A 14,993-nucleotide genomic window follows, 5' to 3' on the forward strand; every position below is an offset into this window, starting at 1 on the left:
TAAACCTCAGAGTACCTTCATCCTTTGTTTCAGGATGAAAATGCATTAAAACCTAATTATATACTTATAATTTTGACAGACTCTTCGACAAAAATTCAGGTTCAAGTACAGTACGTGATAATCACTGATATTTAAGAGCCCAATAATTATTACCTTGCTTCCTTATTGTTTAATACAATAGATCTGAATTAGTTATTCAAACATGAATGAATGAAATATGAATTTGTTGGAGCGACAAACAAAAATTGTACAATATTCCCTATGTTTTTAATTTGGGGTTAATGTTAACGTGTATTTTAGTTTTAATTATCTAGTAAATTCTTTTTTTTAAAAAAACCCAAACACATAAATAAAGTGAAAAGTAAAAAGAACCTGTCATGTACTTTTCAAATATGTGCAACATGTGCCACACCAAATGATTAACATCGTTGCCTTTCGCTCCATTGAAAACGGAATCAGTAACCTTCGTATCCCATGACCCGGAAGTGTGACGTCAGCGCACTGTAAACATGGCGTCGAACGGACCCGTTCAGCAGTCAGGAGCGAATGGAGACGTAAAGAACGCGGGTAAGATGATTTTTCAAGTGGAGAAGATTTTAGAAATGGAACGAAAATACTTACATACATTAAACAACCATCATCAAGTATGATTTGACCAAAAACTATCTTCCGGTTGTTAAGAAATTGAAGGTAAACAATGACCAGCGTGGCACTGAGTGTTCAACTTCCAGTCTTGCAAGAACATGTGTTGTCTGTCAATGTGTGTGTTGACAGCAGCGGTGTCACGTCTCTCACCTCTGCAGAGTAGAATTTGCACGCATTATTATATTGAGGAGTGGCTTGTTGTGCAGCAGATGTGTAATTATTTGTAAATCATATTGCCGATCACTGTCAAATCAGTAGTGTTGAATAGATCACTTAGCTTATCATCTGTTATCACCGGCGGGTCCTCACTCATTAGATCTATATTATACGGTTATCAGTGCTTTCTCGTGGTATTGGCTTATTATTAGTGACACAGGGAGAATATGTTTTATTCTTCTTTTGAAAATGACTTGAGATGACTGGATAGGTTGTGTAATATCGTTTGACCCAGTTGATAGTGTGTTGTACATATGTGAATGTTGTATTTTGGACTGGGATAGTTACAAAAATCTTATTTATCAAGTTTATGCTGGTAGTGTTAATTATATAGAAGTCAATTTATTCAAAGCATTCAGTGAGGGGAGTTTAGTTTTATGTGACACTCAGCAATATTTGAGCTACATGGTAGCAGTCTGTAAATAATCGAGTCTGGACCAGACAGTCCTGTGATCAACAGCAAGAGCATTGATCTGCGCAACTGGAAACCATTGTAAGTTGAGTCTGACCACCCGATTCCATTAGTCACGTACCTCTTATGACAAGCATAGTCGCCTTTTATGGCAAGCATGGGTTGCTGAAGTCCTGTATATTCTACCCCGTACCTTCACAGATTTCAAAGCAGTCAGTGTCCATACCATTAGTGAGTAAGTTTAGCATAATGCCATTTTTAGTAATATTCCAACAAAGTCACGGCAGGGAACACCAGAAATGGGTTTCACACGACAAACAAAGTTTTTAACCATTAGGCTATACCCCTATGCCCGGTTCTCGAAAAGGTGTTTGAAGGTGATACTGATGGTGTTAACCTAAGCGACATAACTTAAGTTTAAAAAATCATTCTTGTATAGTTGCAGCCTTTAGTGTACAGCATACCGATTCTGTCTCTTATCATCAAATAAATCTGTACCATGCCTGTGGAGAAGACATTTCTTTTAATAGTTCAAGCGTCTTGGTTCTTTTAGAAACATCTTTCCCAAACCTTACAGAAATAACTGAAGAAATACAGATGGTATGTTATTAGGTAGTGATCAGTTTGTGAAGTAAAGTGGGCTTCCTGGAACTTTTACACATTCTTCGGTGTTGTTTCCATGCAAACCCTGAAATTTATAACTTTGGTTTATAATAGTTACCCTGTGACATGCAAGCTTAACTCAGTTGAAGATGAAACATGCTGTGATGTGAATGAGCATGTGTTCGATATTAAGGACAGTTAGTGTTTATTATTATTATTATAATAAATGGCATTTTTTTTCTCGATCACTGGATGTCAATCTCAACAGCACTTCATACTATCAGTCTCTCTCCTTTGGGAGTAAACAATTTTTGCTGCCACTATGCGCACCAAGTTTATTGTGGCTTTCCCATCCTAATGAGGTAACCAATTCACAGCTGTGTGAACTGAGACACATAGTCACAAAACTTTGTCCAAGTTCACTGCACATAACTGTACACGCAACTAGGTGTTTTTGATTTATTCATCTGGCCACCATCTGGTCATTTACAAGCAGATTTGTGGTTCTTGTAAGTGCACAGGGTTGTGTACACTACACAAGGGGTTGTAAGAACACTGAAGGAGTCTGCACACAAAGTTAACTGCAAGATTTTTACACCTGGTCACAGGATGACTCATTCAAAACAACTCGCTGGATCACTAGCATGTCACCTTCGACAGCTCACCCACCTTGCCTCATTATCACAGTGATTAGTATTTTAGAAATGCAAATAAACCACAACTTAACTAAAAGTTTTTGTCATGCTTATCATGTGCATGTAGACAGTTAATGCAGGATAGTAACATGCTTATATTGTCGTTGCATGTACATTTCTTCACATCGTTAGTTAGTTGGTTGGTTATCGCTGCACACAGCAATATTCCAGCTAAATGGCAGAAGTCTAAATAATTAAACCTGGATCAGACAATCCAATGATCAACAGCATGAGCATCAGTCTGTGCAATTGGGATACAATGACATGTCCACCAAGTCAGCAACCCTGACCACACGATCATGTTAGTCCCGTCTTACGACAAGCAGGGTTACTGAAGATAAGTTCTAACCCGGATATATCTTCATGGGTTTCATTACATGAATTCACATGCAAGAGAAAAAGTTTTGAGTTTGACACAAATAGGTTGTTATTGAAATGCTTTTTAGTGACATCTGCTTGTATTGATCTGTCTGCTGAGTCATGTTTTACAGTCTGCCACGCCTCAGTGGTAACTGATTTCTGCTCTGAACATTCCTAGTCACATTTATGACATTTGACCCATCAAGATCTGGGATAGAATATTGCCCTTCAGTAATCCAGGCTTGTGGTAAGAGGTGACCAACAGGATCAGGTGGTCAGACTTGCTGACTTGGTTGCCACATGTGATTGGTTGCCAGTTGCGCAGATTGATGCTCATGCTGTTGATCACTGGGTTGTCTTGTCCAGACTCAGTTATTTACTCACCACCGCCATATAGCTGGAATATTGGGTGATGGCATGAAACTAAATTCACTCACTCGTTCACACATTTAGCTTAAGAATAAACAAACCTTTGAAAACTTCATTCTCAAAATTCACATCCTGTACCCTAAACACAGTCACTGGCTTGGTTGACACATCATTTTATTCCAGCTGTGTAGTTAAGTGCTCATGATGTTGATCACTGGATTGTCTGGTCGACACTTGACTGACCAGTGCTGCATTACTGTTGGAGTTTTGCTGAATGTGGTCTGAAACATGCAAACAAACAAGATCATACCCTAGGGGGTTAACCACAAAAGAATATTGAATCTGCGTGTGCTTCAGTGGAAGCTGCCCTGTCACGCAGTGAAGTATTTCACCAAGAGACTGGGACTGTATAGAGCAACAGGATCTCATCAACCCACCATCTGAACAACAAAATAGAACATCAACGCCAATATTCACGATGGTGTTTCAAAGTAACAGGACATTGGGTCCTGTAAGTTTCAGATGTCTGTCTGACCCACCTAAAATTCACAGGACCCACAGAATAAAGTTTAACAAACATTTCAGATTTGACATTTCCTATAATTTGCATTGAAATTATTAACATTATATGATAACAAACATAAGATTTCTGAACAGCAAACAAGTGTCATATGCCGCAAATAACAACTTCACACATAGACATTGTGAAATATTCAGTCAGACACTGGGGCTGGTGGGTTGGTGATTTCTATCTGACTGCTGGTGAATCTGCCAGATTTGTCAGAGGGTCAGACACTATTCGTGAACACTGCAACGCCATCTACAACCAGGTGCTACACCACTAAGCACAGTACTAAACATGAATATGGTGAATTCTGAGATGAAAGTATTTGTTCAGGAAAAACTGCTTGATAAACTCTGAACTGGCAGCTGTATGGAATGGGAACATGACCTTCACCCATCCATCTTATTCACCTGATCTGACCCCAGCAGTGACAACCATCTGTTCCAAATTTGAAAAAAGCACTTGCATATGTGTGCTTGTTTGTTTATCGAAGTCCAAGAATTGATTTATGAGGTGGAGGTCTGGTTAACAAGGACTTGATCTACAATGTAGGACTAAATAGAAAAAGTGAAATGTTTCTCGGGCATCGGCACATCACTTTTGTTTGTGCGCTGAACAATTCTTTATCGCCATTTTAAAAAAAAGTTACTTGGCTACATCCCAATCATACATTTGTCCACTATAAGAATGAGTGTCTGTAAGAACGAGTGTGACTGAATCTACAACTCATTAACACATGCTTAACTTCCCAAACTGTATTTCTGAGGGAAAAAAATAAAAATATGTTCCTCCCTTGTTACTTTTTTTCTCTGAAAAATTAAAAAATAAAGTCCTACTGCCCTTTGTGCCCAAGAAACATTTAAATTTTTTTGTGCCACCTGGTACAGAACTGACCAAGAGAGGAGGAGGGGACCAAAGTTGTCAGTTCTGCCTGCGCAAGTTTCAAACCTTTCAATTTAATCTTGAATGTACTGTAAACAAATTACTGTTTCTCTTAAAATTTAACATGTATCAGCATAGTAATGACTGAGTGAGTATAGTTTTATGCCACTTTTAGCAATATTCCAGCAATATCACAGTAGGGAACACCAGAAATGGGCTTCACACACTGTCCCTCATTCTCTTCCCACAGTGGTTACTCCTGTCATATCTTCCTTTCATGGTGCAAGTATTTAGTATTCTTGGTTGGTTGCTATCAGATTTAGTTGTGCAGTCAGTGACATTGTGTCAAAAGTGATCATTCGCAAGGCCTCGGTAATTTCCGCAAATGTTTCTTCTAGATAGAACTCAGTCATGTAATGGCATATCAATGGCGTCTCCATCGCCTTCATTGATAGCGGACAAGCTGCGCGTTAAATGTCTTGTGTGTCACATCAACACAAGTCCCTGGCGGAGGACGGATAATTGTGGCCACATATTTGCTTGTATTAGTCAAGTTGGATCTAAGTAGATGTAAGGCATGTCCTGATTGGATAAAAAGAAGGGAGATGATTTGTTTTGCTATTTTTTGCCGCGAGGGAATTTTTCGAGAACAAGGAAACATGGCCATATTAAAACAGGTTTGTTGGAAGATATGACGAATAATCTCTGCTGGAAGAGAATGACTGTGACCATGTGGTCTTCAGTGGGACGAGTGCACTCATTAACCATTAGGATAACCCAACGCCCATAAAGCTTTGTATCATCACTATATTTGTTTTTAGTTGTTTAGTTTCATGCATGTCTGCAGCTATATGCACTTTGATGCAGTGACGGTTGTTTACTGCACCAGCTGTCGCTTCTGTCCTCACATGCTGCAGATTTGCATTGAGAATATGTTTGGCTGACGTTCCTTTGTACTCTGAAACAGGAAATATGGCAGTTTTCCATTTATGAGAGCAGCTAGGAAATAATCAAGTCAGGATCTGATGGTGATGTTTGCTATAAGCAACATCCTCGGCTGTAACTGAGTGACTGGACCTTTTAATCCAATCCTGAGGTATTACGTTGCCTCTTACAAGAAACACAGGACACGTCATCATCAAGACCAAGGGATTCTATTGAAACCCTAATGTCTAAAGTTTAAAATATCTTAGGCACTGGATTCAGAAAACCCAAAAGAACAGTTACATATTTGCATTGCCTATAAGCATATGTACTGTATACCAGTGTTTACGAATGGTGTTTCAAAGTAACAGGACTTTGGGTCCTGTAAGTTTCAGATGTCTCTCTGACCCACTGAAAATTCACAGGACCCACAGAATAAAGTTAAACAAACATTTCAGATTTAACTTTTTCAAAATTGGCATTGAAATTATTAACATTATATAATGACAAACATTATAAACATAAATTCATAAACAGTGAACAAGTGTCACAGGCCACAAATAACAACTTCAGACAAAGTCATTGTAATATATTCAGTCGGACACTGGGGCCAGCAGGTTGGGGACTTCTGCCTGACCATTGGCAAATCTGCCAGATTTGTCAGAGGGTGAGACACTATTCGTGAACACTGGTATACTATCAGTTATGATTGTTCATGTTTAGAAAACCTACCTAGTGTTGACACTGATTGCTGAACCAGTCAGTTCTACATATAAATAGTGGGGAACACCAAAATCTTGTGCCTCTCTTTAGCTGACAAATGACAGATTGTTTGCAAATTGGAAGTCAATATCCTTTCATTTAGGGGTTGTAATGATATGAAACTTAAGACATATACGTGTTATGATCTTGTCACAAACGTGTTACAGTTTTCATGTAACTATGCACAGCCACCCTGGTGTAGTGGTTGCAAATTTGATCCCGATCCATCTCGTACCGAAACTTGTTAAAATGCATGTGTGGTACTCGTTGGTCTATGTCTGTCACTAGGCATTAATGGTGATAACAAGGACTTGTCAGCTGGGAGTCAGTATACTGTGTCTGAGTGGGGTATTCATGCTTAACTGTGGCATGGTATCTCAGCGAGCTAGTACTATAATACCAGCTGAAGTCTGGGTTAATACAAGCAGCCACACATATACATGCAAACATGTCCGCATATCAGCGAAATATTCTTAAGTGTGACGTTAAACCTCTTTTCACCTCACTTTATCACATGTAACCATGGTAACAGTTATCTCTATTTTCTGCAGAAACCACCACTACTGCTGCTCAGCGTCAAGTGAATCTCCAGAGAATCCGAGATCAAGCACAGGTCAACAGCACTTTACTCATTTTACAATTCATTATTGTTCTCTTGTCACAATCATGCACACCAACAGTGTCTGTCAAATGAGAGGCTTAAAAAATGCATGGAAACAGAGCTCTAGATAAGATTCAGCTCATGTGGGTACTCTACCCCCTGTATCTTCTTGGAATGGGGATTTTGAATGTTGAGTAGGTACTTTATTGTTGATAATCCACTGTTTTCAGATATCTGAGTATTTCAGTGATTTTACTCACCCAAGTAGAATATCACTGAGTAAGTTTTCTAAGCAGGTATGTACTGCCTTATGTCATACCTAATCAAAACCATATCATATAGAGTAGAAATGATTTCATGAAAATCGCTCATCGTGTAATGACAGTATGACATGCTCTAGCAGTACAACTTGTTAACAATCAGTGTCTTTTTCATTATGTAAGTGTTTTTATTGACATATTCTGTACGCATATATGTTTTAAACTTGTGGCATATCTAACATTTTTAATGCATAAATGGAACACAACAATTATTTATCTGTGCATAATTGGAAATTTTTCAAGTCTCTTTTACCCAAGTACGAAGCTTATCTGGACCTCTGGATTTGGCTGGTTGGTTATTTTTATTCCGCACTCAGCAATATTTTGGCTATATGGCAGTGGTGTGAAAATAATCAAGCCAGGACCAGAGAGTCTGTCATCAACAGTATGAGCATGTGGAGGGACATTAGTTAAAAAACACAAATATGTGTGTATGTCATGTGATCAACAGGTAGGTCAGAGTGACATTGTCACCAAGATAATGGCTGAACAAGCACAGAACATTGTAAGTAACTTGTAAGTAACAGATACATGCAGACTTAACATAATACTGGGAGTGAGAGTTACATTGTCACAGCCTCACAGGTCAGGATCAATGTTGCAAAAAAATATTGTGGTTTCAATTGCCCTTCTTTAAAATTTAGGGTAGGTTGGTAGGATTTTTATTTTATTTTTTACATTTTCTTAGAAGTAAATTTTTTATCCAATCAAGCTTGAGACCATGTCTACTTTCTCTATCAGAATTATGTCTGTCGGTGTAGAGAAAAAAACATTGATGTCTAAAAGCTTATTTTTTCATAACGCTTAAAAGAATGAGGTTGTCACATGAATTCAAGGGTCAGTCAGGTAACATTTTTGTTTACGCCTCGTTAGTACTGGTTGCAGATTTGGGTTTGAAAGTAGCATATATTTGTAACCATTCAGTCCAAACCCTTCTAGATCTGAGCTGGGCCTCCTTTCACAAAGCACTAAGGTGATCGTATGTCACAAAGATAACCTTAATGCAGTGTTAAAGATTAGGAGTTAAGGTTAACCTTTGTTAAGGTTGCTTCATGAAAGGAACCCCTGGTCCCAGTTTTCCTGCAATGTCACGTGATCACCATTTGACATATGCTTGCATCTGACATGAATCGAACATGCAAGGTAAGTGATGCTCATTGAGACGACAAAGACAAGTGTTTTGACACGTGACTGATAGAGTTATCTTGCAGATGAGGAGATTGCAAATACTAATCTTGTTTACTCATAAGTCATGTACAAACTGTCTGCAGTCTTTTTCGAAATGAAGTCGTATCGTGTCCTCTGTGATGAGAAGAGATATTTGGTGCGTATGAATTCTGTTTTAGCATTGACTTATTTCTTGATCTTAACATTTGTGATAGTGGACTAATAGACGAAGCATTAACTAACTGAACTGTTTTATAAACACTTTCAAGGACAGACAGTCTTTTCAGACTGGTGTAAGAACTTGAAATTAGGTTATTACAATGTTTGTCATTGTGTGGAAATGTTTGAGCTGAAATTGGACAGCAGGCTAGCTAACGTTCGTAGCCTGACGAAGTTCTTAAGCCCATTCTTAACACATTGGCTACGACCAAAGGTAAGAATTCTTAGGGTTACAAACGTTTCAAGAATAAGGGCCCAGGGTCCCAACCCATGGAGCACTCGGAGCACTACAACATTCATATGCCTGTGATAAACTATTTAGTAATGACAGGTCGGAACGTTATGAAATCTACGATCAGGGCCCAGGTTCTCTTGTTCATCCATCTTCTTCAGTTTGGTTACTCAAGTTTTGAATGAACTATGTCCAATAGTGCTGAAAGCATTTGAAGACAGGCAGATAGTTTGTTCACACAACACTTCTGTACATCTTAAAAAATATGAAAACAACATAAGACAATGAGAATATGAAAGAGGTAGACAATACACAAGGAAATTGACAAAGTTCAGCAATGGAGAGTGCAACTGTAGCTGACTTCAAGTGTCTCAACTTATTATATACTGAACAGCAAAAGAAATACAATTTTCGAAAAAAATTAAAGCTCATAAAAGTAAGTGTACATGTTTTTGTTTTCTATTTGAAAACTTGACAAAAAGCCCCAGTTGTTTTGCTGTTCAAATATATTAACAAACCTCCTGGATAGCAACTTTTTCATTTCACGAGTGCATTCAGGAAATAAAAGAAGTTGTTATCCAGAAAGTTTGTCAATATTGTACTTTCAACTCCTAACATGCCTCTCAAAGAATTTCACAGTTTATTTCCTCCTTGGAAATATACCATGAGAATAATTCATATTTGTGGGGAATTTCAGTTAGGTGTCAGTGTTCGAGAATTCAGCAATTCAAAGGGGTCCTTATCTTTATTTCAGAAGTAAAGGTCTGAAGTATTCGTTTGCCCTTTATTATTTAATATTAATATTTGTGTCACTATTTTAAAGGGCTTTATAAAGTTTCTAATTTTAGTTGTCTTGCCCTCTTGGGTCTGGGAGAACACTGTACAGTCGTATACCAACATGTCAAGACCCAGGATAGAACTGATCTTTAATAACCCATGCCATAGACGTGGGATCGGGTGGTCAGACTCACTGCCTTCGTTACCTTGTCATTGGTTTCCAGTTGTGTAGATGGATGCTCATGCTGTTAGTCACTGGATATCGGCCATGTAGCTTTAATATTGCTGAGTACAGCATAAAATTAAACTCACTGACTCTTTTTAGATATAACATTTTCCTAAGAATACCCTTTTCAAAATACTGTGTATGAAATATTCATGTCTTGAATTATTTTTTTCAGCGCTTGAAAGGAGAGCTTCACGAGAATTTGAACAAACATTTAGATGAATTGTTTGAGTCTTTTGTCGCGGAAGTTGAGCTTATTGAACAAGGCAGTACAAGCAATGGATTTCCCGTCTCTTCCAAAAGGTATTTATCTCCTCTCCACATTGAGGAAGTTACACATGATCACAGATGATTAATGCTGATTTCCTAACAAGTAATGTTTAAGGACAAGAATTAATTTAGTAGTTTCATTGATTAGTAGGCTTTATCTGCCTAGTGATATAAATATCTGAAGAACATTTGCAGAAACTTGATTCACAGATCCTTGCAAATAATTCTTTGCATGCATACTGTTGTGAACGTGAATAATAATAATGCTTACATTTTCAGACTGTATAATAACTTACATAATAACAGCGTATCTGCCACTAGAGTCCTTTGGTCATTTATACAGCAACTTGTAATGAACCTGTAAAGGTCAAAGGTCGAATAGACCTTCTGCAACCCATGCTTGCCGTAAAAGGCAGCTAAGATTGTCGTAAGAGATGACTAACGGGATCGGGTGGTCAGACTCGTTGACTTGGTTGACACATGTCATCGGTTCCCAATTGCACGGATCGATGCTCGTGTTGTTGATCGCTGGATTGTCTGGTCCAGACTCGATTGTTTACAGACCGCCGATATATATAGCTTGGATATTGCTGAGTGCAGCGTAGAACTTAACTCACTCACTCACAAATGACGGCTTTTAATATATATATATATATATATATATATATATATATATATATATATATATATATATATATATATATATATATATATATATATATATATATATATATATATATATATAATATGTATTAGATTACATACAGATTTTGTTCATGTTCCATATTTAAAGGGGTAGAGGGTTAGCGTAGTAGTTAATGCGCTCACTTGTTGCTGAAGTCGTCGGTTTGCTTCCCAACATGGGTACAATGTGTGAAGCCCATTTCTGGTGTTTCCCGTCATGATATTGCTGTAATATTGCTAAAAATTGCCACAAAACCATACTTACTCACCCATACTTACAGTAAAATGGAAAGTTTTGGTTTGAATTATAATCCTGTTACTATGGAAACATCTAGTAACCATGACAGTACAGATTATGTGACATTTCTATCTAGTTACAGTTAACTCCGTAATTTCACCAGTTTCTGAGTATGTGAAGGTGTTGAATTGATTGGTATACTAGACAAAATAAGTTAGGGATATTGGTATTATGATTGATATTGTATGAGTGTGTGAATGAAAAGTAAACTATTATCCAAAATTTTAAACTTTCAGAATTTGCATATATCCCTAACTATTTTTGTCCAGCATATATTTTTCAAAATAAAAAATGTTATGATAGACATTGAAACTGTACACCCGATAGGGTTCTAACTTCTAGGTCCAAATACATCTCCAACAACCTATGATTGCTCTGTCAGGAGACGACATGGAGTGGGCAGGCTTACTGACATGGAAATGACAGGTCTTTATCAATGATCTACGTCTTCATTGTGCAATGGCAGCATTTCAGTATAGATACTTACGGTCATGCATGAAAACGGTATCAGTATCTATTCCAAAATGTCACCATTGCACAGTAAAGAAGTTGATTGTCCATACAGACTTGTCATACCCATTGCTTACATCTACAATGCGTCTCAAACAGCTTGTGTTCCGTCGTTCAAAACAACCTTAGCTAAGATCAACCTTAAAGACTAAGGTTAGAGTTACGATCACCTCAAGAAAAAGATACGCCCATTGCACAAAACAACCTTAGGGCAGCCGTAACTCTTACTCCAACCTTAGTCGTAACCTTAACTAAGGCTAAACTCTTCAACACAGGAGTAATGGAAGCGTCCCTAGATACCACGTGAATTCAGCGTGTCCAGTTGACTTGCTCTGTCTTTGTACACTCTCTGCTTCCTCGAACCTCTCTCAGTCTCGTTGTGTAAAATAAAAGCAGTCGCTATATTCCCTTCCCAACCTTAGAGACGCTAAGGTTGGGTCTGACCAACCTCAGATATCAACCTTAACTTAAGGTTAACCTTAGTTAAGGTTGTTTCATGCAACGAGAGTCTAGCCTTAGTAAAGGTCTAAGGTTGTAATCTTAGAGATAAGGTTGACCTTAAGAGGTAAGGTTCTTTTGAACAACAGAGTTTAAAATTTTGTTGTACCTTAAAGGCAACTATCGCTCTTCATGATATATATCTCTGGATTTTCGGGTCCAGAATAGATTGTTTACAGACAACCATGTAGCTGGAATATTGCTGAGAGGAATAAACAATAAACAACAATAAACATCACACAAGGAAACAAACTAACCTAACTTAACCTGTGCAGTTTTTTCTTTACCTCAGCGTCATAATTAAAGAAGAGACTCTTATTAAGCAGTATGTATCAAAGGGTGGCTTGTATTTACCCAGGATGCTTTGGTAGTTTTTTTATAACTTAGCGAAGAGCCAAGAAACAACGCCATGTACATTGCAATGTCACGTTACCATAACAATTCTGTATCCGTAAAGTCAGCTGAATAATGCGGTATACACAATGTGATATTAGGTCTTCCAAGTAAATGTTGTATATACGTTGAGATGGAGAACGTTTACAGATCAAAGCCCTATAGACTTGATGTGAACCATTCCATCGTGTTCACAGAATAGTGTTGTTTACGTAAGGTGTTCACAGAATAGTGTTGTTTACATAAGCAAGGCTTTAACAGAATGGTGTTGTTTACATAAGCAAGGCTTTAACAGAATGGTGTTGTTTACATAAGCAAGGCTTTAACAGAATAGTGTTGTTTACATAAGCAAGGCTTTAACAGAATGGTGTTGTTTACATAAGCAAGGTTTTAACAGAATGGTATTGTTTACATAAGCGAGGCTTTAACAGAATGGTGTTGTTTATATAAGCAAAGCTTTAACAGAAAGGTGTTGTTTACATAAGCGAGGCTTTACAGCATGGTTTTGGTGACATAAGCAAGGCTTTAACAAAATGGTGTTGTTTACATAAGCAAGGCCTTAACAAAAAGGTGTTGTTTACATAAGCAAGGCCTTAAGAGAATAGTGCTGTTTACATAAGCAAGGCCTTAAGAGAATAGTGCTGTTTACATAAGCAAGGCTTTAACAGAACATTGCTGTTTGTATAAGCAAGGCTTGAACAGAATGGTGTTGCTTAGATGTAATGTAAGGTGTTCACAGAATTGTGATGTTTTCATGTGGAAGGTTTTCGCAGAATAATACTGCATACATGTGACGTGAGGTTTTCTGAGAGCTCAAAGACTAATGTTTATTACCATCAGGAACTTAACAATCCTATACGGCTCTGAAAATCCACGAAGAAGGACTGTTCACAGAAAAATGCTTGTTTACATGTGAGGCGAGGTGTTCACAGAAAAATGCTGTTTACATGTGAGGCAAGGTGTTCACAGAAAAATGCTATATACATATGAAGTGAGGTTTTCTGAGAATTCATAAACAGATCTTATTTTAATCATGAGAAGCTTAAATAATCCTATATGGCTTTGAAAATCCATTAAGATCCATCTATGTATTCTGATGTGGAACAAGATCAACGGTTTTTGTTTTAACAGTCTCTTTGGTCTTTTCATTAATGGACACACAGTCAGCTGTATAAATTCACTAATTTTTTGTTTTCAATACAAACATTCATGCCACCATTTTGTAAAGAATACTGATTTTTCAATTTCCCCAAGCTCCATGCCTGCACTGCTCAGCTCGTTGATATGTAACTAATGTGTTTAGTAAATAGAGACAGGATATTGTTGAACATGGCTGAATACATGTAGGACAGCTGCCATCGTGACAGATTGTGTTTTCAATGTATATGCATGTCAGTAGGTACAGTATACAGCCGTCAGAGAAAGGGTGACTGAAGATATTGAAAGGTTGAATTAATCAGCACATATCACAGGAATGCTTACTATTTGGAATTTGTCTGTCACTTGGAATATTGAGTCCACACCATTGCTGGTGTAGTGTGTTTATAATTAATGTTGAGGTCATTGTGCATTAGGTAAATACTGTGTACTTAGAAGACATTGTATATAAGGTAGACACTATATATTTACAAAATTCCTTATGTATTACGTAAATATTGTGTATTGAGAAGGTTTTATGGATTGGATGAACATTTTGTGTAAGAATGGCATTGTCATTGGTTGAATATTGCGAAATAAGAAAGGTGTTGTAGATAGGGCGAAAATTGTGTATCAAAAATTCACTGTGAATGAATATTGAATGAATATTTTGTATTGGAAAGGTATTGTATATAGGCAGAACATTGTGTATGAAGAGATACATTGTGTATTTGATAAATGCTATGTATGAGAAAGGCATTGTGTATTGGAAACATATTGTAAAATAGATGAACGTTGTGTATTAAGAAAGGCTTTGTGTATTATATGAATATTGTTAAAAGAAAGGCATTCTGTATTGGATGAATATCATGTATTGGAAAGGTATTGTGTATTGGAAATACATCGTGTATTGGATGAATATTGTGTATTACGAAAGGCATTATTTCTTGGCTCTTCCACTGCATGACTAACATGACAGGGACCTGGCCCCGGTGTTTTCACGGTTGAATTTCTCTGTTCAGCATCCTCTAACTCTCAGTATATATGCAGGTGTTTAGTTTTGGAAAACCATCAAGAGGAGGTAACTCAGGCACTTAGTTATTTCATTATTTCATTGCACAGCTTATTGTTTTTCCGAACCCTGTTTGTATTTCCCTTTTCACAAAGATCTAACAAAACACACTGAATCTGAAATGGTAGATGTGCTGAAAGATTTATGCAGAATGAT

At 37.4% G+C, this 14,993-nt stretch overlaps 1 protein-coding gene across 3 annotated transcripts in view; it reads left to right on the plus strand.

Annotated features, from left to right (window-relative positions):
* Nucleotides 1-459: 459 nt before the first annotated feature.
* LOC137255746 (sterol O-acyltransferase 1-like) overlaps nucleotides 460-14,993 on the plus strand; it is a 32,584-nt gene continuing 18,050 nt past the window's right edge. Inside the window, exons 1-4 of one of the 3 annotated variants that reach the window (XM_067793253.1) lie at nucleotides 502-567; nucleotides 6,985-7,046; nucleotides 10,151-10,278; nucleotides 12,528-12,560. In XM_067793253.1, coding sequence (XP_067649354.1) covers nucleotides 510-567; nucleotides 6,985-7,046; nucleotides 10,151-10,278; nucleotides 12,528-12,560 — 281 coding nt within the window. In that variant the 5' untranslated portion in view covers nucleotides 502-509. Of the gene's footprint in view, nucleotides 568-6,984; nucleotides 7,047-8,578; nucleotides 8,679-10,150; nucleotides 10,279-12,527; nucleotides 12,561-14,993 lie in introns of those variants that run through there. The other 2 variants (XM_067793254.1, XM_067793255.1) reach the window with 2 other exon arrangements.

This window comes from Haliotis asinina, chromosome 11, assembly GCF_037392515.1.
Source record: "Haliotis asinina isolate JCU_RB_2024 chromosome 11, JCU_Hal_asi_v2, whole genome shotgun sequence".
Classification (NCBI taxonomy): Eukaryota; Metazoa; Mollusca; class Gastropoda; order Lepetellida; family Haliotidae; genus Haliotis; species Haliotis asinina.